This window comes from Oncorhynchus keta, chromosome 1 (genome assembly GCF_023373465.1).
Source record: "Oncorhynchus keta strain PuntledgeMale-10-30-2019 chromosome 1, Oket_V2, whole genome shotgun sequence".
NCBI classification, from domain to species: Eukaryota; Metazoa; Chordata; class Actinopteri; order Salmoniformes; family Salmonidae; genus Oncorhynchus; species Oncorhynchus keta.
In genome coordinates, this window is record NC_068421.1 from 4,118,429 (window position 1) to 4,144,436 (window position 26,008).

Below are 26,008 nucleotides of genomic sequence, written 5' to 3' on the forward strand. Positions count from 1 at the left end.
GGTTCAGTAGTGATAAACGCTGTGTTGTGATTTGTTCAGTAGTGATAAACGCTGTGTTGTGATTGGTTCAGTAGTGATAAACGCTGTGTTGTGATTTGTTCAGTAGTGATAAACGCTGTGTTGTGATTTGTTCAGTAGTGATAAACGCTGTGTTGTGATTGGTTCAGTAGTGATAAACGCTGTGTTGTGATTTGTTCAGTAGTGATACACGCTGTGTTGCGATTTGGTCAGTAGTGATAAACGCTGTGTTGCGATTTGGTCAGTAGTGATAAACGCTGTGTTGCGATTTGTTCAGTAGTGATAAACGCTGTGTTGCGATTTGTTCAGTAGTGATAAACGCTGTGTTGTGATTTGTTCAGTAGTGATAAACGCTGTGTTGTGATTTGTTCAGTAGTGATAAACGCTGTGTTGTGATTGGTTCAGTAGTGATAAACGCTGTGTTGCGATTTGTTCAGTAGTGATAAACGCTCTGATTCACTCTTACTTGTAGATGGGCATGGCGATGTGTTCCATGAAGCTGATCTGTAGCTCTGGGATGTAGGCCTTCTCTCTGTCCATCATCTCACTGGGACGATTCCCCATCGCCTTCTCCTGCACACACAAGTAAGTTACACACATCAGATACACCCCCACACCCACCTCCCAACACACACACACACATATACAGTGCAGTAATAAAGTGCAGCACACATACCAGATCCCCCTGGGAGAAGAACTCTTTATAGATCAGCTCCTGAATACACAGAGGAGAGAAAGAGGTTTAGGGTCAAAGGTTAACTAGGGTCTGAGGTTAGAGTTGAGGTTAGGGTTAGGGTTGAACCGGGATGTGGACATGAAGCTAGGGTTAGGGTTGTGGTTGAGGCGAGAGTTATGGTTAGCATTAGCTTTAGGGTTGAGTCTAGGGTTAGTAGACTTTAGGGTTCCTCACAGCGATCTTGCGGGTGGTCTTCCAGCCCTTGGTCTGGTCTGACAGGTCACATGAGGTCATCAGCAGGCACAGCAGCAGAGAACGGTGGGTCTGATTCCTGGGGTTGTAGCCAGCTAGCACGCACACACATATACAAACAGAAAGGGAGAGAGAATGAAATACTATTATACTCACAAATACACACACACACACACAAACCCACACACACACACACACCCACCCACGCACGCACACACACACCCACCCACGCACGCACACACACACACACACACACACACACACACACACACACACACACAGCCTTACCGTCAGCCATCCTTTGCAGGTCGGGGAAGATGCGGAGGTGGTGAGCCAGGTCAGTGGCCAGGATAATATCCCTCATCAGGTCCAACATCCTCTGGTAGTCCTGACAACCACACACACACACACACACACACCACCTATAACACTCCTGGGTGTCCAGTTAACACACAACATATGAGCGGTAGCGGCCCTGGGTACGAGCGGTACCGGTCCTGGGTACGAGCGGTAACGGTCCTGGGTACGAGCGGTAACGGTCCTGGGTAACGGTCCTGGGTAAAGGTCCTGGGTAACGGTCCTGGGTACGAGCGGTAACGGTCCTGGGTAACGGTCCTGGGTACGAGCGGGAACGGTCCTGGGTAACTGTCCTGGGTACGAGCGGTAACGGTCCTGGGTAACGGTCCTGGGTACGAGCGGTAACGGTCCTGGGTAATGGTCCTGGGTACGAGCGGTAACGGTCTTGGGTACGAGCGGTAACGGTGCTGGGTACGAGCGGTAACGGTCCTGGGTATGAGCGGTAACGGTCCTGGGTACGAATGGTAACGGTCCTGGGTAACGGTCCTGGGTACGAGCGTAACGGTCCTGGGTACGAGCGGTAACGGTCCTGGGTACGAGCGGTAACGGTCCTGGGTATGAGCGGTAACGGTGCTGGGTACGAGCGGTAACGGTCCTGGGTACGAGCGGTAACGGTCCTGGGTACGAGCGGTAACGGTCCTGGGTATGAGCGGTAACGGTCCTGGGTACGAATGGTAACGGTCCTGGGTAACGGTCCTGGGTACGAGCGGTAACAATGCTGGGTACGAGTGGTAACGATCCTGGGTACGAGCGGTAACGGTCCTGGGTACGAGCGGTAGCGGTGCTGGGTACGAGCGGTAGCGGTGCTGGGTACGAGCGGTAACGGTGCTGGGTACGAGCGGTAACGGTCCTGGGTGACGGTGCTGGGTACGAGCGGTAACGGTCCTGGGTACGAGCGGTAACGGTCCTGGGTGACGGTGCTGGGTACGAGTGGTAACGATCCTGGGTACGAGCGGTAACGGTCCTGGGTACGAGCGGTAGCGGTGCTGGGTACGAGCGGTAACAGTGCTGGGTACGAGCGGTAGCGGTCCTGGGTGACGGTGCTGGGTACGAGCGGTAACGGTCCTGGGTACGAGTGGTAACGGTGCTGGGTACGAGTGGTAACGGTCCTGGGTACGAGTGGTAACGGTCCTGGGTACGAGTGGTAACGGTCCTGGGTACGAGCGGTAACGGTCCTGGGTACGAGCGGTAACGGTCCTGGGTACGAGCGGTCGCGGTCCTGGGTAACGGTGCTGTGTAACGGTCCTGGGTACGAGCGGTAACGGTCCTGGGTACGAGTGGCAACGGTCCTGGGTGACGGTGCTGGGTACGAGTGGTAACGATCCTGGGTACGAGCGGTAACGGTCCTGGGTACGAGCGGTAGCGGTGCTGGGTACGAGCGGTAACAGTGCTGGGTACGAGCGGTAGCGGTCCTGGGTGACGGTGCTGGGTACGAGCGGTAACGGTCCTGGGTACAGTGGTAACGGTGCTGGGAGTGAGTGGTAACGGTCCTGGGTACAGTGGTAACGGTCCTGGGTACGAGTGGTAACGGTCCTGGGTACGAGCGGTAACGGTCCTGGGTACGAGCGGTAACGGTCCTGGGTACGAGCGGTCGCGGTCCTGGGTAACGGTGCTGTGTAACGGTCCTGGGTACGAGCGGTAACGGTCCTGGGTACGAGTGGCAACGGTCCTGGGTACGAGTGGTAACGGTCCTGGGTACGAGTGGTAACGGTCCTGGGTACGAGCGGTAACGGTCCTGGGTACGAGCGGTAACGGTCCTGGGTATGAGCGGTAACGGTCCTGGGTATGAGCGGTAACGGTGCTGGGTACGAGCGGTCGCGGTCCTGGGTAACGGTGCTGTGTAACGGTCCTGGGTATGAGCGGTAACGGTGCTGGGTACGAGCGGTACCGGTCCTGGGTACGAGCGATAACGGTCCTGGGTAACGGTCCTGGGTACGAGCGGTAACGGTCCTGGGTAACGGTCCTGGGTACGAGCGGTAACGGTACTGGGTACGAGCGATAACGGTCCTGGGTAACGGTCCTGGGTACGAGCGGTAACGGTCCTGGGTAACGGTCCTGGGTACGAGCGGTAACGGTCCTGGGTACAAGCGGTAACGGTCCTGGGTACGAGCGGTAACGGTCCTGGGTAACGGTCCTGGGTACGAGCGGTAAAGGTCCTGGGTACGAGCGGTAACGGTCCTGTGTAACGGTCCTGGGTACGAGTGGTAACGGTCCTGGGTAACAGTCCTGGATACGAGCGGTAACGGTCCTGGGTAACGGTCCTGGGTACGAGCGGTAACGTTGCTGGGTACGAGCGGTAACGGTGCTGGGTACGAGCGGTAGCGGTCCTGGGTACGAGCGGTAACGGTCCTGGGTAACGGTCCTGGGTAACGGTGCTGGGTATTAGCGGTAACGGTGCTGGGTACGAGCGGTAACGGTGCTGGGTACGAGCGGTAGCGGTCCTGGGTACGAGCGGTAACGGTCCTGGGTAACGGTCCTGGGTAACGGCCCTGGGTAACGGTCCTGGGTAACGGTCCTGGGTACGAGCGGTAACGGTCCTGGGTACGAGTGGTAACGGTCCTGGGTAACGGTCCTGGGTACAAGCGGTAACGGTCCTGGGTACGAGCGGTAACATTCCTGGGTATCCTCACTGTAAAGGGGTTACGGTGAATTTGACAGTATCTCACAGGCAGCCCAGTGTAAAATTCTATATTTCATATTACAGTAATACAAACTGTAATATAAATACGGTATTAATGCAAGTCTACTGTCTAATGAAGTGAATGCTGCCGCTCAGAATGAATGAATGTGACGAAATTCATTGTATTTCACAGTACTGGAGAGAAACAAACCTTTCTGGAGAACTTGTCGAAGATGTTGCAGCCGTGGGTGTTCAGAATGGCTATGGCTTGGGCAAAGTGGTGTCGCTGTGGAAACAAACACCGGTGGGGTAGGAGGTTGAAGGCTGGCCACTAGGTGTCACTATAGTCCCATAGATGTGTGTGTCTACTCACCTCCATCACAGAGCCCTCTGAGCTGTAGAGGGCAGCCAGGACAGATTGCTGTAGAGGAAGAAGACAGAACACGTTGTTCCATAGATAGACCTGCTCTCTATGCTGCTGTTATAACTGAAGTGTACTACACTTGTCTAACCACAGTCTTTCCCTGAGTTTTCCTACTGTGTGTTTGACCGGTGCTATCCCTGTGTGTGTGTTTGAGGGGTGCTATCCCTGCGTGTGTGTTTGACCGGTGCTATCCCTGCGTGTGTGTTTGACCGGTGCTATCCCTGTGTGTGTGTGTTTGAGGGGTGCTATCCCTGCTTGTGTGTTTGAGGGGTGCTATCCCTGTGTGTGTGTTTGACCGGTGCTATCCCTGTGTGTGTGTGTTTGAGGGGTGTTATCCCTGTGTGTGTGTTTGAGGGGTGTTATCCCTGTGTGTGTGTTTGAGGGGTGTTATCCCTGTGTGTGTGTTTGAGGGTGTTATCCCTGTGTGTGTGTGTTTGAGGGGTGCTATCCCTGCTTGTGTGTTTGAGGGGTGTTATCCCTGTGTGTGTGTTTGAGGGGTGCTATACCTGTGTGTGTGTTTGAGGGGTGTTATCCCTGCGTGTGTGTTTGAGGGGTGTTATCCCTGTGTGTGTGTTTGAGGGGTGCTATACCTGCGTGTGTGTTTGAGGGGTGCTATACCTGTGTGTGTGTTTGAGGGGTGCTATCCCTGTGTGTGTGTTTGACCGGTGCTATCCCTGTGTGTGTGTGTTTGACCGGTGCTATCCCTGTGTGTGTGTGTTTGAGGGGTGCTATCCCTGCTTGTGTGTTTGAGGGGTGCTATACCTGTGTGTGTGTTTGACCGGTGCTATACCTGTGTGTGTGTGTTTGAGGGGTGCTATCCCTGCTTGTGTGTTTGAGGGGTGCTATCCCTGCGTGTGTGTTTGACCGGTGCTATCCCTGTGTGTGTGTTTGAGGGGTGCTATACCTGTGTGTGTGTTTGAGGGGTGCTATACCTGCGTGTGTGTTTGAGGGGTGCTATACCTGTGTGTGTGTTTGAGGGGTGCTATCCCTGCGTGTGTGTTTGACCGGTGCTATCCCTGTGTGTGTGTTTGAGGGGTGCTATCCCTGCGTGTGTGTTTGACCGGTGCTATCCCTGTGTGTGTGTGTTTGAGGGTGTTATCCCTGTGTGTGTTTGAGGGGTGCTATCCCTGTGTGTGTGTTTGAGGGGTGCTATACCTGCGTGTGTGTTTGAGGGGTGCTATCCCTGCGTGTGTGTTTGAGGGGTGCTATACCTGCGTGTGTGTTTGAGGGGTGCTATCCCTGTGTGTGTGTTTGAGGGGTGCTATCCCTGTGTGTGTGTTTGAGGGGTGCTATACCTGTGTGTGTGTTTGAGGGGTGCTATACCTGTGTGTGTGTTTGAGGGGTGCTATCCCTGCGTGTGTGTTTGAGGGGTGCTATACCTGTGTGTGTGTTTGAGGGGTGCTATACCTGTGTGTGTGTTTGAGGGGTGCTATACCTGTGTGTGTGTTTGAGGGGTGCTATACCTGCGTGTGTGTTTGAGGGGTGCTATCCCTGTGTGTGTGTTTGAGGGGTGCTATACCTGTGTGTGTGTTTGAGGGGTGCTATACCTGCGTGTGTGTTTGAGGGGTGCTATCCCTGTGTGTGTGTTTGAGGGGTGCTATACCTGCGTGTGTGTTTGAGGGGTGCTATCCCTGTGTGTGTGTTTGAGGGGTGCTATACCTGTGTGTGTGTTTGAGGGGTGCTATCCCTGCGTGTGTGTTTGAGGGGTGCTATCCCTGTGTGTGTGTTTGAGGGGTGCTATACCTGTGTGTGTGTTTGAGGGGTGTTATCCCTGTGTGTGTGTTTGAGGGGTGCTATACCTGTGTGTGTGTTTGAGGGGTGCTATCCCTGCGTGTGTGTTTGAGGGGTGCTATACCTGTGTGTGTGTTTGAGGGGTGCTATACCTGTGTGTGTGTTTGAGGGGTGCTATACCTGTGTGTGTGTTTGAGGGGTGCTATACCTGTGTGTGTGTTTGAGGGGTGCTATACCTGTGTGTGTGTTTGAGGGGTGCTATACCTGTGTGTGTGTTTGAGGGGTGCTATCCCTGTGTGTGTGTTTGAGGGGTGCTATACCTGCGTGTGTGTTTGAGGGGTGCTATCCCTGCGTGTGTGTTTGAGGGGTGCTATACCTGCGTGTGTGTTTGAGGGGTGCTATACCTGTGTGTGTGTTTGAGGGGTGCTATACCTGCGTGTGTGTTTGAGGGGTGCTATCCCTGTGTGTGTGTTTGAGGGGTGCTATACCTGTGTGTGTGTTTGAGGGGTCTTACCAAAGCTGCGCCTTCATGCATGTGTGCATTTGAGAGTGTGTGTGATGTGTTAGCAGGACACACAAGACTGTTACAGGTTGTGTGTGTGTTGTGTTAACAGGACACCCACGACTGTTATAGGTTGTGTGTGTGTGTGTGTGTGTGTGTGTGTGTGTGTGTGTGTGTGTGTGTGTGTGTGTGTGTGTGTGTGTGTGTGTGTGTGTGTGTGTGTGTGTGTGTGTTAACAGGACACCCAAGACTGTTACAGGTTGTGTGTGTGTGAGGTATCTTACCGAGGCCACTTGAAAGGAGTTGTTCGTCCCACGGTGGTCCAGGTCATGACACATACAGGAGACAAAGAGAGCAAAGATCTCTATATTCCTACAGACAGAGAGGGAGGGAGGGGTAGGAGGTTAGACTGTAGGGTGTAGTGTGTATGGTTATAGGGTGTATGTAGATTATACGATAAAGGGTGCCAGGGTTTCTACTAGCTCGAAGTAGTCGGCCTTTCAGAGCAGGTAGGGTGTTTTGTGTAGGGTTAGGGTATAGGGTATATGGTGTAGTATATAGGGTTAGGGTAGATAGTGTAGTATATAAGGTTAGGGTATATGGTGTAGTATATAGGGTTAGGGTAGATGGTGTAGTATATAGGGTTAGGGTAGATGGTGTAGTATATAGGGTTAGGGTATAGTGTAGATGGAGTAGTATATATGGTTAGGGTATAGGGTAGATGGTGTAGTATATAGGGTAGATGGTGTAGTATATAGGGTTAGGGTAGATGGTGTAGTATATAGGGTTAGGGTATAGTGTAGATGGTGTAGTATATAGGGTTAGGGTATAGGGTAGATGGTGTAGTATATAGGGTTAGGGTATAGGGTAGATCGTGTGGTATATAGAGTTAGGGTAGATAGTATAGTATATAGGGTTAGGATATAGGGTAGATAGTGCAGGGCATAGGGTAGATAGTGTGGTATACAGAGTTAGGGTATAGGGTAGATATTGTAGTATATAGGGTATAGGGTAGATGGTGTAGTATATAGGGTTAGGGTATAGGGTAGATGGAGTAGTATATATGGTTAGGGTATAGGGTAGATAGTGTAGTATATAGGGTATAGGGTAGATAGTGTGGTATATAGAGTTAGGGTAGATAGTATAGTATATAGGGTTAGGATATAGGGTAGATAGTGCAGGGCATAGGGTAGATAGTGTGGTATACAGAGTTAGGGTATAGGGTAGATAGTGTAGTATATAGGGTATAGGGTAGACTGTGTGGTATATAGGGTTAGGGTATAGGGTAGATAGTGTGGTATATAGGGTTAGGATAGATGGTGTAGGGTGTTGGGTAGATGGTGTAGTATATAGGGTTAGGGTATAGGGTAGATGGTGTAGTATATAGGGTTAGGGTATAGGGTAGATGGTGTAGTATATAGGGTTAGGGTATAGGGTAGATGGAGTAGTATATATGGTTAGGGTATAGGGTAGATAGTGTAGTATATAGGGTATAGGGTAGATAGTGTGGTATATAGAGTTAGGGTAGATAGTATAGTATATAGGGTTAGGATATAGGGTAGATAGTGCAGGGCATAGGGTAGATAGTGTGGTATACAGAGTTAGGGTATAGGGTAGATAGTGTAGTATATAGGGTATAGGGTAGATTGTGTGGTATATAGGGTTAGGGTATAAGGTAGATAGTGTGGTATATAGGGTTAGGATAGATGGTGTAGGGTGTTGGGTAGATGGTGTAGTATATAGGGTTAGGGTATAGGGTAGATGGTGTAGTATATAGGGTTAGGGTATAGGGTAGATGGTGTAGTATATAGGGTTAGGGTTAGGGTAGATGCTTTAGTATATAGGGTTAGGGTATAGGGTAGATGGTGTAGTATATAGGGTTAGGGTATAGGGTAGATGGAGTAGTATATATGGTTAGGGTATAGGGTAGATAGTGTAGTATATAGGGTATAGGGTAGATAGTGTGGTATATAGAGTTAGGGTAGATAGTGTAGTATATAGGGTATAGGGTAGATTGTGTGGTATATAGGGTTAGGGTATAGGGTAGATAGTGTGGTATATAGGGTTAGGATAGATGGTGTAGGGTGTTGGGTAGATTGTGTAGTATATAGGGTTAGGGTATAGGGTAGATGGTGTAGTATATAGGGTTAGGGTTAGGGTAGATGCTTTAGTATATAGGGTTAGGGTATAGGGTAGATGGTGTAGTATTTAGGGTTAGGGTAGATGGTGTAGTATATAGGGTTAGGGTAGATGGTGTAGTATATAGGGTTAGGGTATAGGGTAGATGGAGTAGTATATATGGTTAGGGTATAGGGTAGATAGTGTAGTATATAGGGTATAGGGTAGATAGTGTGGTATATAGAGTTAGGGTAGATAGTATAGTATATAGGGTTAGGATATAGGGTAGATAGTGCAGGGCATAGGGTAGATAGTGTGGTATACAGAGTTAGGGTATAGGGTAGATAGTGTAGTATATAGGGTATAGGGTAGATTGTGTGGTATATAGGGTTAGGGTATAGGGTAGATAGTGTGGTATATAGGGTTAGGGTAGATGGTGTAGGGTGTTGGGTAGATGGTGTAGTATATAGGGTTAGGGTATAGGGTAGATGGTGTAGTGTATAGGGTTAGGGTATAGTGTAGATGGTGTAGTATATAGGGTTAGGGTATAGGGTAGATGGTGTAGTATATAGGGTTAGGGTATAGGGTAGATGATGTAGTATATAGGGTTAGGGTAGATGGTGTAGTATATAGGGTATAGGGTAGATCGTGTGGTATATAGAGTTAGGGTAGATAGTATAGTATATAGGGTTAGGATATAGGGTAGATAGTGCAGGGTATAGGGTAGATAGTGTGGTATACAGAGTTAGGGTATAGGGTAGATAGTGTAGTATATAGGGTATAGGGTAGATGGTGTAGTATATAGGGTTAGGGTATAGGGTAGATGGAGTAGTATATATGGTTAGGGTATAGGGTAGATAGTGTAGTATATAGGGTATAGGGTAGATAGTGTGGTATATAGAGTTAGGGTAGATAGTATAGTATATAGGGTTAGGATATAGGGTAGATAGTGCAGGGCATAGGGTAGATAGTGTGGTATACAGAGTTAGGGTATAGGGTAGATAGTGTAGTATATAGGGTATAGGGTAGATTGTGTGGTATATAGGGTTAGGGTATAGGGTAGATAGTGTGGTATATAGGGTTAGGGTATAGGGTAGATGGTGTAGTATATAGGGTTAGGGTTAGGGTAGATGCTTTAGTATATAGGGTTAGGGTATAGGGTAGATGGTGTAGTATATAGGGTTAGGGTATAGGGTAGATGGAATAGTATATATGGTTAGGGTATAGGGTAGATAGTGTAGTATATAGGGTATAGGGTAGATAGTGTGGTATATAGAGTTAGGGTAGATAGTGTAGTATATAGGGTATAGGGTAGATTGTGTGGTATATAGGGTTAGGGTATAGGGTAGATAGTGTGGTATATAGGGTTAGGATAGATGGTGTAGGGTGTTGGGTAGATTGTGTAGTATATAGGGTTAGGGTATAGGGTAGATGGTGTAGTATATAGGGTTAGGGTATAGGGTAGATGGTGTAGTATATAGGGTTAGGGTTAGGGTAGATGCTTTAGTATATAGGGTTAGGGTATAGGGTAGATGGTGTAGTATTTAGGGTTAGGGTAGATGGTGTAGTATATAGGGTTAGGGTAGATGGTGTAGTATATAGGGTTAGGGTATAGGGTAGATGGAGTAGTATATATGGTTAGGGTATGGGGTAGATAGTGTAGTATATAGGGTATAGGGTAGATAGTGTGGTATATAGAGTTAGGGTAGATAGTATAGTATATAGGGTTAGGATATAGGGTAGATAGTGCAGGGCATAGGGTAGATAGTGTGGTATACAGAGTTAGGGTATAGGGTAGATAGTGTAGTATATAGGGTATAGGGTAGATTGTGTGGTATATAGGGTTAGGGTATAGGGTAGATAGTGTGGTATATAGGGTTAGGGTAGATGGTGTAGGGTGTTGGGTAGATGGTGTAGTATATAGGGTTAGGGTATAGGGTAGATGGTGTAGTGTATAGGGTTAGGGTATAGTGTAGATGGTGTAGTATATAGGGTTAGGGTATAGGGTAGATGGTGTAGTATATAGGGTTAGGGTATAGGGTAGATGATGTAGTATATAGGGTTAGGGTAGATGGTGTAGTATATAGGGTATAGGGTAGATCGTGTGGTATATAGAGTTAGGGTAGATAGTATAGTATATAGGGTTAGGATATAGGGTAGATAGTGCAGGGTATAGGGTAGATAGTGTGGTATACAGAGTTAGGGTATAGGGTAGATAGTGTAGTATATAGGGTATAGGGTAGATGGTGTAGTATATAGGGTTAGGGTATAGGGTAGATGGAGTAGTATATATGGTTAGGGTATAGGGTAGATAGTGTAGTATATAGGGTATAGGGTAGATAGTGTGGTATATAGAGTTAGGGTAGATAGTATAGTATATAGGGTTAGGATATAGGGTAGATAGTGCAGGGCATAGGGTAGATAGTGTAGTATATAGGGTATAGGGTAGACTGTGTGGTATATAGGGTTAGGGTATAGGGTAGATAGTGTGGTATATAGGGTTAGGATAGATGGTGTAGGGTGTTGGGTAGATGGTGTAGTATATAGGGTTAGGGTATAGGGTAGATGGTGTAGTATATAGGGTTAGGGTATAGGGTAGATGGTGTAGTATATAGGGTTAGGGTTAGGGTAGATGCTTTAGTATATAGGGTTAGGGTATAGGGTAGATGGTGTAGTATATAGGGTTAGGGTATAGGGTAGATGGAGTAGTATATATGGTTAGGGTATAGGGTAGATAGTGTAGTATATAGGGTATAGGGTAGATAGTGTGGTATATAGAGTTAGGGTAGATAGTATAATATATAGGGTTAGGATATAGGGTAGATAGTGCAGGGCATAGGGTAGATAGTGTGGTATACAGAGTTAGGGTATAGGGTAGATAGTGTAGTATATAGGGTATAGGGTAGACTGTGTGGTATATAGGGTTAGGGTATAGGGTAGATAGTGTGGTATATAGGGTTAGGATAGATGGTGTAGGGTGTTGGGTAGATGGTGTAGTATATAGGGTTAGGGTATAGGGTAGATGGTGTAGTATATAGGGTTAGGGTATAGGGTAGATGGTGTAGTATATAGGGTTAGGGTAGATGCTTTAGTATATAGGGTTAGGGTATAGGGTAGATGGTGTAGTATTTAGGGTTAGGATAGATGGTGTAGTATATAGGGTTAGGGTTAGGGTAGATGGTGTAGTATATAGGGTTAGGGTATAGGGTAGATGGTGTAGCATATAGGGTTAGGGTATAGGGTAGACAGTGTGGAATATAGGGTTAGGGTAGATGGTGTAGTATATAGGGTTAGGGTATAGGGTAGATAGTGTAGTATATAGAGTTAGGGTAGATGATGTAGTATATAGGGTTAGGGTATAGGGTAGATGGTGTAGTATATCGGTTTAGGGTAGATAGTGTTGTATATAGGGTTAGGGTAGATGGTGTAGTATATAGGGTTAGGGTATAGGGTAGATAGTGTGGTATGTCTACTTACTCCAGGTAGTTGGCCAGGCCCAGGTTCTTGTAGAGGAGATAACAGAAGTGAGAGACCGAGAACGCGTGAGTCCAGTTGTGATAGGGAGGATCTCTGTAACCCTTCTTCACCATCAGACAGAACCTGCAACCAATGACAACCACACAATCTATCACCACTTCATCAACATATCAACATCTAGAGAGAGAGAGGTGTAGAGAGAGAGGTGTAGAGAGAGAGAGAGGTGTAGAGAGAGAGAGAGAGAGAGAGGGAGAGGTGTAGAGAGAGAGAGAGGGAGAGGTGTAGAGAGAGAGAGAGGGAGAGGTGTAGAGAGAGAGAGAGAGAGAGGTGTAGAGAGAGAGAGGTGTAGAGAGAGAGAGACATAGGTGTAGAGAGAGAGAGAAGTGTAGAGAGAGAGAGAGAGGTGTAGAGAGAGAGAGAGAGAGAGAGAGGTGTAGAGAGAGAAATTATGGGTGAAATTCCACAGTGTGCCATCACAGCAGCAAGATTTGTGACCTGTTGCAACAAGAAAAGGGCAACCAGTGAAGAACAAACACCAGTGTAAATACAACCCATATTTATGCTTATTTATTTTCCCTTGTGTACTTTAACTATTTGTACATTGTTACAACACTGTGTATATATATATATGACATTTGTAATGTCTTTATTGTTTTGAAACTTCTGTATGTGTAATGTTTACTGTTAATTTTTATTGTTTATTTAACTTTTGTATATTATCTACCTCACTTGCTTTGGCAATGTTAACACATGTTTCCCATGCCAATAAAGCCCTTGAATTGAATTGAGAGAGAGATATATACCTGGCCAGAGTGTGCAGGTCAATCTTATAGGTGTTGATAAAGCCCATGTCCTCAAACATACTCAGGATACCCTGGAGAGACAGGAGAGATAGATATTAGACACAGGAGAGATAGATATTAGAGATATTAGAGAGAGGGTTATTAGACACAGGAGAGATAGATATTAGAGATATTAGAGAGAGGGATATTAGACACAGGAGAGATAGATATTAGAGATATTAGAGAGAGGGTTATTAGACACAGGAGAGATAGATATTAGACGCAGTACAGCAGTCTGGCTGAATACCCTTGAATACTCCCCATATCAGTTTTACTTTTATTGGTCAAAACTGTGTGGGGTTGCAGGTAGCCTCGTAGTTAGAGCGTTGGGCCAATAACCAAAAGGTTGCTGGATGGAATCCCCGAGCTGACAAGGTAAAATTCTGTCGTTCTGCCCCTGATTAAGGCAGTTAACCCACTGTTCCCCAGGCGCCGTGGATGTCGGTTAAGGCAGCCCCGCACCTCTCTGATTCAGAGGGGTTGGGTTAAATGTGGAAGACACATTTCAGTTGAATACATTGTTGACTGACTAGGTTTTCCCTTTATTCCAAGGAAGATTGTTGGATGTGCACATAGAGATGGAAAGAGGTCTTATCTTTACGTCTGTACCATTATGGGATCTGTGACAGCATCGGTGTACCTTTTGAGGCTACCTCCATTTTAAAGTAGTCTATTTTCTTCTTCTTTTATGTCTAAAAGAAGTGTAAAGATCCAAATTGGTGATTTACCGCCACCTGCAGTGTTGAAATGCTGGACAAAATAATGTGTCATTGATTTGTTGTGGCCACTAGATGGTGCTAGTTAGGCCATCTACAAACCTTCTTGAAGAAGAAGTGAATAGTCTGATTGCTCCCAACACATAGGAATATGGTACTGGAACTGACCCTGAATCCTGGCTTAGGAAGGCCACCATTTTCCATCAAGATAGAACTGCCAAAAGGGGGAGGAGTTGCAATCTACTGCAGAGATAGCCTCCAAAGTTCTGTCATACTTTCCAGGTCTATGCCCAAACAGTTTGAGATTCTAATTTTAAAAATGAATCTCTCCAGAAATAAGTCTCTCACTGTTGCCGCCTGTTATAGACCCCCTCAGCTCCCAGCTGTGCACTAGACACCATATGTGAATTGATTTCCCCCCATGTATCTAAATGCCCTCAATCTCACACAAATTATGACTGCCCCCGACCAGCACAAAAACATTCTGTGGCGTACTGCACAAGCATCGAATAGTCGCCACGATATGCAACTTTTCATGGAAGTCAGGAACCAATACGCACAGTCCGTTAGGAAAGCAAAGGCTAGCTTTTTCAAACAGATATTTGCATCCTGCAGCACTAATTCCAAAAAGTTTTGGGACACTGTAAAGTCCATGGAGAATAAGAGCACTTCCTCCCAGCTGCCCACTGCACTGAGGCTAGGAAACACTGTCACCAGCGATAAATCCACGATAATCGAGAATTTCAATAAGCATTTCTCTACGGCTGGCCATGCTTTCCTCCTGGCTACCCCAACCCCAGCCAACAGCTCCGCACCCCCGCAGCTACTTGCCCAAGCCTCCGCCGCTTCTCCTTCACCCAAATACAGATAGCAGATGTTCCGAAAGAGCTGCAAAACCTGGACCTGTACATATCAGCTGGGCTAGACAATCTGGACCCTCTCTTTTTAAAATTATCCACCTCCATTGTTGAAACCCCTATTACTAGTCTGTTCAACCTCTCTTTCGTATCGTCTGAGATTCCTAAAGATTGGAAAGCTGCCGCGGTCATCCCCCTCTTCAAAGGGGGTGACACTCTAGACCCAAACTTTTACAGACCTATATCCATCCTGCCCTGCCTTTCCAAAATCTTCAAAAGCCAAGTTAACAAACAGATCACTGACCATTTCGAATCCCACCGTACCTTCTCCGCTGTGCAATCCAGTTTCCTGGTCACGGGTGCACCTCAGCCACGCTCAAGGTACTAAACGATATCATAACCGCCATCGATAAAAGACAGTACTGTGCAGCCGTCTTCATCAACCTAGCCAAGGCTTTCGACTCTGTCAATCGCCGTATTCTTATCGGCAGTCTCAACAGACTTGACTACCTCGCCTGGTTCACCAACTACTTCTCAGATAGTGTGTCAAATCGGAGGGCCTGTTGTCCGGACCTCTGGCAGTCTCTATGGGGGTGCATCAGGGATCAATTCTCGGGCCGACCCTTTTCTCTGTATATATATCAAAGATGTCGCTCTTGCTGAGGTTGATTCCTTGATCCACTTCTACGCAGACGACACCATCCTGTATACCTCTGGCCCTTCTTTGGACACTGTGTTAACAATCCTCCAAACAAGCTTCAATGCTATATAACACTCATTCTGTGGCCTCCAACTGCTCCTAAACGCTAGTTAAACTAAATGCATGCTCTTCAACCGATCGCTGCCCGCACCTGACTGCCTGACTAGCATCACTACTCTGGAAGGTTCTGACTTAGAATATGTGGACATCTACAAATACTTAGGTGTCTGGCTAGCCTGTAAACTCTCCTTCCAGACTCACATTAAGCATCTCCAATCCAAAATTACATCTAGACTTGGCTTCCTATTTCACAACACTCACGTTGACAAACATACCCTCGTAAAACTGACCATCCTACCGATCCTCAACTTCGGCGATGTCATTTACAAAATAGCTTCCAACACTTTACTCAGCAAACTGGATGCAGTCTATCACAGTGCCATCCGTTTTGTCACCAAAGCCCCATATACCACCCACCACTGTGACCTGTATGCTCTCGTTGGCTGGCCCTCACTTCATATTCGTCGCCAGACTTATTGGCTCCAGGTCATCTATAAGTCTTTGCTAGGTAAAGCTCCGCCTTATCTTAGCTCACTGGTCACCATAGCAGCACCCACCCGTAGCACACGTTTCAGCAAGTAAATCTCACTGGTCACCCCCAAAGCCAATTCCACATTTGGCCGCCTTTCCTTCCAGGTCTCTGCTGTCAATGACTGGAACAAATTTAGCAAATCTTGCAAAAATCGCTGAAGTTGGAGACATATCTCCCTCACTAGCTTTTTATTTACTTTTTTGCACTTTTGCACACCAGTATTTCTACTTGCACATCATCATCTGCACATCTATCACTCCAGTGTTCATTTGCTAAATTGTAATTACTTCACCACTATTGGCCTATTTATTGCCTTACCTCCTTACTTCATTTGCACAGACTGTATATAGATTTTTCTATTGTAATTGATTGTACTTTTGTTTATCCCATGTGTAACTCTGTTGTTGTTTTTGTCGCACTGCTTTGCTTTATCTTGGCCAAGTCGCAGTTGTAAATGAGAACTTGTTCTCAACTGGCCTACCTGGTTAAATAAAAGAGAAATAAAAATATATAGTGTGTTTATTTTATCATGATCTTCTTTCTTATTTTTATATATATTGTGTTTTTCATCTACCTTGATATTTTTAGGACTACATTGTTATTGGTTACTGCATTGTTGAATCTGAAATTGAAACTATACATCTCTATGGAAACTATACATCTCTATGGATACTATACATCTCTATGGAAACTATACATCTCTATGGAAACTATACATCTCTAAGGATACTATACATCTCTATGGATACTATACATCTCTATGGATACTGTACATCTCTATGGAAACTATACATCTCTATGGATACTGTACATCTCTATGGATACTGTACATCTCTATGGATACTATACATCTCTATGGATACTGTACATTTCTATGGATACTGTACATTTCTATGGATACTATACATCTCTATGGATACTGTACATCTCTATGGATACTATACATCTCTATGGATACTATACATCTTTATGGATACTGTACATCTCTATGGATACTATACATCTCTATGGATACTGTACATCTCTATGGATACTGTACATTTCTATGGATACTATACATCTCTATGGATACTGTACATTTCTAAGGATACTATACCTCTCTATGGATACTATAGATCTCTATGGATACTTTACATCTCTATGGATACTATAGATCTCTATGGATACTATACATCTCTATGGATACTATACATCTCTATGGATACTATACATCTCTATGGATACTATACATCTCTATGGATACTATACATCTCTATGGATACTGTACATCTCTATCGACGATAAATCTCTATGGATACTATACATCTCTATGGATACTTTACATCTCTATGGATACTGTACATCTCTATGGATACTATACATCTCTATGGATACTATAGATCTCTATGGATACTATACATCTCTATGGATACTATACATCTCTATGGGTACTTTACATCTCTATGGATACTATACCTCTCTATGGATACTATACATCTCTATGGGAACTATACATCTCTATGGATACTATACATCTCTATGGATACTGTACATTTCTATGGATACTGTACATCTCTATGGATACTGTACATCTCTATGGATACTATACATCTCTATGGATACTGTACATTTCTATGGATACTATACATTTCTATGGATACTATACATCTCTATGGATACTGTACATCTCTATGGATACTATACATCTCTATGGATACTATACATCTTTATGGATACTGTACATCTCTATGGATACTATACATCTCTATGGATACTGTACATCTCTATGGATACTGTACATTTCTATGGATACTATACATCTCTATGGATACTGTACATTTCTAAGGATACTATACCTCTCTATGGATACTATAGATCTCTATGGATACTGTACATCTCTATGGATATTGTACATCTCTATGGATACTATACATCTCTATGGATACTATACATCTCTATGGATACTATACATCTTTATGGATACTATAGATCTCTATGGATACTTTACATCTCTATGGATACTGTACATCTCTATGGATACTGTACATCTCTATCGACGATAAATCTCTATGGATACTATACATCTCTATGGATACTTTACATCTCTATGGATACTGTACATCTCTATGGATACTGTACATCTCTATGGATACTATACATCTCTATGGATACTATAGATGTCTATGGATACTATACATCTCTATGGGTACTTTACATCTCTATGGATACTATACCTCTCTATGGATACTATACATCTCTATGGGTACTTTACATCTCTATGGATACTATACATCTCTATGGATACTATAGATCTCTATGGATACTATACATCTCTATGGGTACTGTACATCTCTATGGATACTATACCTCTCTATGGATACTATACATCTCTATGGGTACTTTACATCTCTATGGATACTGTACATCTCTATGGATACTATACCTCTCTATGGATACTATACATCTCTATGGGTATTGTACATCTCTATGGATACTATACCTCTCTATGGATACTATACATCTCTATGGGTACTTTACATCTCTATGGATACTATACATCTCTATGGATACTATAGATCTCTATGGATACTATACATCTCTATGGGTACTGTACATCTCTATGGATACTATACCTCTCTATGGATACTATACATCTCTATGGGTACTTTACATCTCTATGGATACTATACATCTCTATGGATACTATAGATCTCTATGGATACTATACATCTCTATGGGTACTGTACATCTCTATGGATACTATACCTCTCTATGGATACTATACATCTCTATGGGTACTTTACATCTCTATGGATACTATACATCTCTATGGATACTATAGATCTCTATGGATACTATACATCTCTATGGGTACTGTACATCTCTATGGATACTATACATCTCTATGGATACTATAGATCTCTATGGATACTATAGATCTCTATGGATACTATAGATCTCTATGGATACTATACCTCTCTATGGATACTATACATCTCTATGGGTACTTTACATCTCTATGGATACTGTACATCTCTATGGATACTATACATCTCTATGGATACTATAGATCTCTATGGATACTATAGATCTCTATGGATACTATAGATCTCTATGGATACTGTACATCTCTATGGATACTATAGATCTCTATGGATACTATACATCTCTATGGATACTATACATCTCTATGGATACTATACATCTCTATGGATACTATACATCTCTATGGATACTGTACATCTCTATGGATACTTTACATCTCTATGGATACTATACATCCAATGGATACTATAGATCTCTATGGATACTATACATCTCTATGGATACTATACATCTCTATGGATACTGTACATCTCTATCGACGATACATCTCTATGGATAATATATTTCTCTATGGATGATACATCTCTATGGATACTATACATCTCTTTGGATACTATACCTCTCTATGGATACTATACATCTCTATCGACGATACATCTCTATGGATACTATACATCTCTATGGATACTATACATCTCTATGGATACTATACCTCTCTATGGATACTATACATCTCTATGGATACTGTACATCTCTATCGACGATACATCTCTATGGATACTATACATCTCTATGGATACGATACATCTCTATGGATACTATACATCTCTATGGATACTATACATCTCTATGGATACTATACATCTCTATGGATACTATACATCTCTTTGGATACTATACCTCTCTATGGATACTATACCTCTCTATGGATACTGTACATCTCTATGGATACTATACATCTCTATGGATACTGTACATCTCTATCGACGATACATCTCTATGGATACTATACCTCTCTATGGATACTGTACATTTCTATGGATACTATACCTCTCTATGGATACTATACATCTCTATGGATACTGTACATCTCTATGGATACTGTACATCTCTATGGATACTATACATCTCTATGGATACTATACATCTCTATGGATACTGTACATCTCTTTGGATACTATACCTCTCTATGGATACTATACATCTCTATGGATACTGTACATCTCTATGGATACTGTACATCTCTATGGATACTATACCTCTCTATGGATACTATACATCTCTATGGATACTATACCTCTCTATGGATACTATACATCTCTATGGATACTGTACATCTCTATGGATACTGTACATCTCTATGGATACTATACATCTCTATGGATACTATACATCTCTATGGATACTGTACATCTCTTTGGATACTATACCTCTCTATGGATACTATACATCTCTATGGATACTGTACATCTCTATGGATACTGTACATCTCTATGGATACTGTACATCTCTATGGATACTATACCTCTCTATGGATACTATACATCTCTATGGGTACTTTACATCTCTATGGATACTGTACATCTCTATGGATACTATACATCTCTATGGATACTATAGATCTCTATGGATACTATAGATCTCTATGGATACTATAGATCTCTATGGATACTATAGATCTCTATGGATACTGTACATCTCTATGGATACTATAGATCTCTATGGATACTATACATCTCTATGGATACTATACATCTCTATGGATACTATACATCTCTATGGATACTGTACATCTCTATGGATACTGTACATCTCTATGGATACTATACATCTCTTTGGATACTATAGATCTCTATGGATACTATAGATCTCTATGGATACTATAGATCTCTATGGATACTGTACATCTCTATGGATACTATAGATCTCTATGGATACTATACATCTCTATGGATACTATACATCTCTATGGATACTATACATCTCTATGGATACTGTACATCTCTATGGATACTGTACATCTCTATGGATACTATACATCTCTTTGGATACTATAGATCTCTATGGATACTATAGATCTCTATGGATACTATACATCTCTATGGATACTATACATCTCTATGGATACTGTACATCTCTATGGATACTGTACATCTCTATGGATACTATACATCTCTTTGGATACTATAGATCTCTATGGATACTATAGATCTCTATGGATACTGTACATCTCTATGGATACTGTACATCTCTATGGATACTGTACATCTCTATCGACGATACATCTCTATGGATACTATACCTCTCTATGGATACTATATTTCTCTATGGATGATACATCTCTATGGATACTGTACATCTCTATGGATACTATACATCTCTATGGATACTATATTTCTCTATGGATGATACATCTCTATGGATACTATACCTCTCTATGGATACTGTACATCTCTATGGATACTATACATCTCTATGGATACTATACCTCTCTATGGATACTGTACATCTCTATGGATACTATACATCTCTATGGATACTTTACATCTCTATGGATAATATACATCTCTATGGATACTATAGATCTCTATGGATACTTTACATCTCTATGGATACTATACATCTCTATGGATGATACATCTCTATGGATACTATAGATCTCTATGGATACTATACCTCTCTATGGATACTATACATCTCTATGGATACTATACATCTCTATGGATACTTTACATCTCTATGGATACTGTACATCTCTATGGATACTATACCTCTCTATGGATACTATACATCTCTATGGATACTATACATCTCTATGGATACTTTACATCTCTATGGATACTGTACATCTCTATGGATACTGTACATCTCTATGGATACTGTACATCTCTATGGATGCTATATCTGTCTATGGATACATCTCTATGGCTACTATACATCTCTGTGGATTTGCATGGACACACACCACAGGAGGCTGGTGTCACCTTAAATGGGGAGGACAGGCTTTTAGTAATGACTGGAGCGGAATCAGTGGAATGTTATAAAATACATCAAACATGGTTTGATGCCATTCAATCGATCTGTTTCAGCCATTACTATGAGCTGTCCTCCCCTCAGCATTCTCCACGTACATACACACCCTTTCTCTGTCTGCTTTTCTTACCATGGGTGTGTTGTCGTCAGGTAGCGAGCGGGGTGTGTACGTGAACTCAGCGAATAAGGGATGAATCTCATCCACTGGCTCCAGCCCAGTTTCCAACAGCTGGGCCACTTCCTGCTCCGAAACCTACACACCCACACGCACACACACACATTACTGCTGCACTTGATGTCTGTGTGTGTGTTGGGGGCAGGGGGGTAGTGTGTGTGTGTGTGTGTTTTACCTTCATGTGGTACATCATCATCTCGTTGGCCAGGTGGGATCTGAACTGAGCCTCATGGACCTTCTTATACAGAAGAGACTGAACACGCAGGAGAGACCAGTCAGTCAACCACATTATTATACAGGAGAGACCAGTCAGTCAACCACACAATTATATGAGAGAGACCAGTCAGTCAACCACATTAACATACAGGAGAGACCAGTCAGTCAACCACATTATTATACAGGAGAGACCAGTCAGTCAACCACACAATTATATGAGAGAGACCAGTCAGTCAACCACATTATTATACAGGAGAGACCAGTCAACCACATTAACATACAGGAGAGACCAGTCAGTCAACCACACTATTATACAGGAGAGACCGGTCAGTCAACCACACAATTATACAGGAGAGACCAGTCAGTCAACCACAGTATTATACAGGAGAGACCAGTCAGTCAACCACACTATTATACAGGAGAGACCAGTCAGTCAACCACACAATTATACAGGAGAGACCAGTCAGTCAACCACACTATTATACAGGAGAGACCAGTCAGTCAACCACACTATTATACAGCAGAGACCAGTCAGTCAACCACATTACTATACAGGAGAGACCAGTCAGTCAACCACATTATTATACAGGAGAGACCAGTCAGTCAACCACACAGTTATACAGGAGAGACCAGTCAGTCAACCACGCTATTATACAGGAGAGACCAGTCAGTCAACCACATTATTATACAGGAGAGACCAGTCAGTCAACCACATTATTATACAGGAGAGACCAGTCAGTCAACCACACTATTATACAGGAGAGACCAGTCAGTCAACCACGCTATTATACAGGAGAGACCAGTCAGTCAACCACACTATTATACAGGAGAGACCAGTCAGTCAACCACACTATTATACAGGAGAGACCAGTCAGTCAACCACATTACTATACAGGAGAGACCAGTCAGTCAACCACATTATTATACAGGAGAGACCAGTCAGTCAACCACACAATTATATGAGAGAGACCAGTCAGTCAACCACATTAACATACAGGAGAGACCAGTCAGTCAACCACATTATACAGGAGAGACCAGTCAGTCAACCACACAATTATATGAGAGAGACCAGTCAGTCAACCACATTATTATACAGGAGAGACCAGTCAACCACATTAACATACAGGAGAGACCAGTCAGTCAACCACACTATTATACAGGAGAGACCGGTCAGTCAACCACACAATTATACAGGAGAGACCAGTCAGTCAACCACAGTATTATACAGGAGAGACCAGTCAGTCAACCACACTATTATACAGGAGAGACCAGTCAGTCAACCACACAATTATACAGGAGAGACCAGTCAGTCAACCACACTATTATACAGGAGAGACCAGTCAGTCAACCACACTATTATACAGCAGAGACCAGTCAGTCAACCACATTACTATACAGGAGAGACCAGTCAGTCAACCACATTATTATACAGGAGAGACCAGTCAGTCAACCACACAATTATACAGGAGAGACCAGTCAGTCAACCACGCTATTATACAGGAGAGACCAGTCAGTCAACCACATTATTATACAGGAGAGACCAGTCAGTCAACCACATTATTATACAGGAGAGACCAGTCAGTCAACCACACTATTATACAGGAGAGACCAGTCAGTCAACCACGCTATTATACAGGAGAGACCAGTCAGTCAACCACACTATTATACAGGAGAGACCAGTCAGTCAACCACACTATTATACAGGAGAGACCAGTCAGTCAACCACATTACTATACAGGAGAGACCAGTCAGTCAACCACATTATTATACAGGAGAGACCAGTCAGTCAACCACACAATTATACAGGAGAGACCAGTCAGTCAACCACGCTATTATACAGGAGAGACCAGTCAGTCAACCACAGTATTATACAGGAGAGACCAGTCAGTCAACCACACTATTATACAGGAGAGACCAGTCAGTCAACCACACTATTATACAGGAGAGACCAGTCAGTCAACCACGCTATTATACAGGAGAGACCAGTCAGTCAACCACATTATTATACAGGAGAGACCAGTCAGTCAACCACATTATTATACAGGAGAGACCAGTTAGTCAACCACATTAACATACAGGAGAGACCAGTTTGTCAACCACATTAACATACAGGAGAGACCAGTCAGTCAACCACAGTATTATACAGGAGAGACCAGTCGGTCAACGACATTATTATACAGGAGAGACCAGTCAGTCAACCACACTATTATACAGAAGAGACCAGTCAGTCAACCACATTATTATACAGGAGAGACCAGTCAGTCAACCACACAAGTATACAGGAGAGACCAGTCAGTCAACCAAGTCTGACCACAACTAAATCCACACCACATCAATAGGGCACTAACCATCAGTATCTTATCCTACTGTTTAAAACACTCTGTGTGACTTCCGCATAACTAGAATGTCAGAGATCAGCGGTTCTTGTGTAGCTTTGGGTAGTGTGTCTGACTCACGTGTGCTATGCTGATTCCACAGTAGATGGAGAAAGCAGTGGCCAGGTCCTCATCGAATCGGTTAAACCACGGTCCATTAGTCTTATTGACCAACTCAGCCACCCCAATCACCTCTGAAAGATAGAGTGAGAGAGCGGGAGAGGGAGAAATGAGAGAGAGACAGAGAGAGAAAGATTTCTGACCTGTTGCCACAAGAAAATGTCAACCAGTGAAGAACAAACACAATTGTAAATACATGTATATAATCCATATTTACATGTATTTATTTCCCTTGTGTACCCTTAACCATTTGTACATCGCTACAACACCGTATATATACATACTATTGCATTTGAGAGGTACTTCCGGCGCCGACAGAGATGGCCGCCTCGCTTCGCGTTCCTAGGAAACTATGCAGTTTTTAGTTTTTTTTACGTGTTATTTCTTACATTAGTACCCCAGGTCATCTTAGGTTTGATTACATACAGTCGAGAAGAACTACTGAATATAAGATCAGCGTCAACTCACCATCAGTATGACCAAGAATGTTTTTCGCGACGCGGATCCTGTGTTCTGCCTTTCAAACAGGACAACGGGATGGATCCCATGCAGCGACCCCAAAAAACGACTCCAAAAAAGAGGGAAACGAGGCGGTCTTCTGGTCAGACTCCGGAGACGGGCACACCGTGCACCACTCCCTAGCATTCTTCTTGCCAATGTCCAGTCTTTTGACAAGGTTGATGAAATCCGAGCAAGGGTAGCATTCCAGAGGGACATCAGAGACTGTAACGTTCTTTGCTTCACGGAAACATGGCTCACTGGAGAGACGCTATCCGAAGCGGTGCAGCCAACGGGTTTCTCCACGCATCGCGCCGACAGAAACAAACACCTTTCTGGTAAGAAGAGGGGCGGGGGCGTATGCCTTATGGCTAACGAGACATGGTGTGATGAAAGAAACATACAGGAACTCAAATCCTTCTGTTCACCTGATTTAGAATTCCTCACAATCAAATGTAGACCGCATTATCTACCAAGAGAATTCTCTTCGATTATAATCACAGCCGTATATACCCCCCCAAGCAGACACATCGATGGCTCTGAACGAACTTTATTTAACTCTTTGCAAACTGGAAACCATTTATCCGGAGGCTGCATTCATTGTTGCCGGGGATTTTAACAAGGCTAATCTGAAAATAAGACTCCCTAAATTTTATCAGCATATCGATTGCGCAACCAGGGGTGGAAAAACCTTGGATCATTGTTACTCTAACTTCCGCGACGCATATAAGGCCCTGCCCCGCCCCCCTTTCGGAAAAGCTGACCACGACTCCATTTTGCTGATCACTGCCTACAGACAGAAACTAAAACAAGAAGCTCCCACGCTGAGGTCTGTCCAACGCTGGTCCGACCAAGCTGACTCCACACTCCAAGACTGCTTCCATCACGTGGACTGGGATATGTT

General features: G+C 44.0%; 1 protein-coding gene across 2 annotated transcripts in view; it reads right to left on the bottom strand.

Annotated features, from left to right (window-relative positions):
• LOC127907123 (cGMP-dependent 3',5'-cyclic phosphodiesterase-like) overlaps positions 1-26,008 on the bottom strand; it is a 266,221-nt gene that overhangs the window by 1,439 nt on the left and 238,774 nt on the right. For both annotated transcript variants that reach the window (XM_052460864.1, XM_052460916.1), the window contains exons 18-29: positions 24,568-24,680; positions 22,071-22,148; positions 21,851-21,973; positions 12,979-13,049; positions 12,176-12,298; positions 6,865-6,952; positions 4,297-4,344; positions 4,135-4,209; positions 1,235-1,334; positions 929-1,041; positions 695-733; positions 485-591 (exon numbers count right to left, since the gene is read on the bottom strand). In XM_052460864.1, coding sequence (XP_052316824.1) covers positions 485-591; positions 695-733; positions 929-1,041; positions 1,235-1,334; positions 4,135-4,209; positions 4,297-4,344; positions 6,865-6,952; positions 12,176-12,298; positions 12,979-13,049; positions 21,851-21,973; positions 22,071-22,148; positions 24,568-24,680 — 1,078 coding nt within the window. The remainder of the gene's footprint in view (positions 1-484; positions 592-694; positions 734-928; positions 1,042-1,234; positions 1,335-4,134; positions 4,210-4,296; positions 4,345-6,864; positions 6,953-12,175; positions 12,299-12,978; positions 13,050-21,850; positions 21,974-22,070; positions 22,149-24,567; positions 24,681-26,008) is intronic.